The following is a 2,227-nucleotide window of genomic DNA, read 5'->3' as shown; positions in this document are numbered from 1 at the left end:
AGTCTGTGGACAAGTACGTGGCACTGGTATTGTCGTAATAGACCAATGTCGCCAATGTGGTTGTGCAAACTGAAGTCCGAAATGGCTATTGCTCCACGAGGAGCAATCAGGCAGAATTATGCAGCAGTGAAGGCTTGGGCAGCGGGGACACCAACCGAGAAGTGCTCCAGGAAGTCTACAGATTTGGTACTTTCACTGGAGACCATTTATACCAGGATGCAGTCGAGGTACGGGGTGCATTCAGTTTATACTAAACAATGACCATTCTTCAGAAATACGACCAATTTAATTAACTAGCTCATACATTTGGTAATTTAAAACACGCAGTTACACAGAGATACATTACAAATTTTTTGGGACCATGGGAGACCTCCCTTGGTTCTACTTGAAGGATTTTGTTCACAATAGCAATAAGATAGACGATTGCCCCATCCATAGTCGCTTATTATTTTGGGCCCCATACATATACGGATGTTGTTCAAACTGGAACATACAATGCAAATTATGCCTTACGGGATCGATCCATTATGAGAAGACGCTCTGCCACGTCTGTCATCCATGGTCTTTGATCCACATCAAGGTTAAGACATTCCACCGCGATACATGCCAAACTATCAATAATCTCCAAATCTTCTGTTACCGCAATTTCCTTGTCAAATAATGGAGTTGCTTTCTTCTCTTTCTTGTAAGCTTCAAGGAAATTGTTTACTAAGCTACCGCCGTCGGAATGTGTGGCTTTCTTCCTACTAATAAGCTCCAAGATGACAACTCCAAAACTGTAGACATCACTTTTTTCTGTTAGTAGCCCTGTTTGCAGATATACTGGATCCATATAACTCATGTCACCAATGATAGATGCAGTATGTTGTATGTCTCTCGCAATCAACCTTGATATGCCAAAATCCGAGATCTTTGGCACATACTTATCATCCAAAAGTATATTTGCAGGTTTAACATCACCATGCAGGATCTTGGTACTGGTTTTTGAGTGCATATAAACCAGACCATCAGCTGATTCTGCGGCAATACTTAAACGCACACCCAAGTTCAGAGGCACCTTCCTGTTGTCGTGAAGAATGTCATCGAGGCTACCATTGCAGAGAAACTCATAGACTAGAATCGGGGCATCAACTTCTAGGCAACAACCCACAAGCCTAACGATGTTCTTGTGGATGATTTGAGATTGAATGATGACTTCATTTGCAAATTGTTCATTCTCTAGCACACTACCAGTAATAGGTTTCTTAACAGCGACTTGTTCATTATCAAGAAGGCCCTTGTAAACTTCACCGAAGCCACCTTTTCCAATAAAATTGCTACTCTTCAAAATTGGCTTGAGCTTCTCCTTTTCAAATAGTTTTATGAATTTTGCCTTCTCCAATGTACGCCCACCGTTCTTCTCATAAAACTCTCTCATTTTCCTTTTCTCTTTGCGAAGGAAAATAAGGAATGACAAGACTGCCACCAAAAAGATACCACTAGTTGCACCTACATGGACAATATACAAAATGATTTTGTGAGCACTATAATGGGGACATCCCCTTAAATATCCAATATACAAAATTTAGTATGGAGGTTGATGGAGGACATCTTAATTAATGAGTCAGATATGTTCCACTGGAAGGTGACTTCTTCTGGCATGTTTTCTGATAAATCTAAGTATATGAATTTAATCCAGGCTGGTTTTTTGTTCAAAGCATATATGGAAAACTAAAGTATCACTGAAGATTAAAATTTTATGTAATTTGTGCATAGAGGACTTATCCTTGCTAAGGACCATCTGACAACAAAGAGAAGGTGGCAAGGTAGTAAACAATATTATTTACATCAGGAGGAAACCATACATCATTTGTTTACTTCTTTCCCGCTTGCAAAAGCAGGATGGTCCTCCTTTTCTAAAAAAAATGCACGGATACGTACATCAGGTTACAACTTTGTTAACCACGTGAAGTCAGGTAGACTTGGTCCAGCTTAATTAGCTACGTAATAGTGCGTTTGTTTCCAGCTACTAAGGACATCCCAAAGGAAACTCTTAAAGCTTCGGTATATGTTTAGATTGTAGTGTCCGGGCCTTATGCTAACTTTTCTCATTCAATGGAGACCCCCCTCGGTCCGCGAAGTGGTCCGGATGTCCTTTTTCTGGCAAATCTAAGATAAACGTGAGGGAGTTATACCGATGTCTGGACATCCACTTGACCAACAAAAAGCCATCACGTAGTACTCCTCT

The 2,227-nt window shown here is 40.5% G+C and overlaps 1 protein-coding gene across 1 annotated transcript; it reads right to left on the bottom strand.

The window, feature by feature from the left end:
• Nucleotides 1-423: 423 nt before the first annotated feature.
• On the bottom strand, nucleotides 424-1,488 carry LOC123176728 (wall-associated receptor kinase 1; the record flags this gene model as incomplete). The annotated part of the gene is given in 1 exon segment (XM_044590811.1): nucleotides 424-1,488. A coding segment is annotated over 1 exon segment (986 nt), but the record flags the coding sequence as incomplete, so codon positions are not given.
• Nucleotides 1,489-2,227: the final 739 nt, after the last annotated feature.

The sequence above is a fragment of the Triticum aestivum genome, unplaced genomic scaffold, assembly GCF_018294505.1.
Source record: "Triticum aestivum cultivar Chinese Spring unplaced genomic scaffold, IWGSC CS RefSeq v2.1 scaffold172147, whole genome shotgun sequence".
NCBI classification, from domain to species: Eukaryota; Viridiplantae; Streptophyta; class Magnoliopsida; order Poales; family Poaceae; genus Triticum; species Triticum aestivum.
This window is presented reverse-complemented; position numbering and strand designations above follow the sequence as displayed.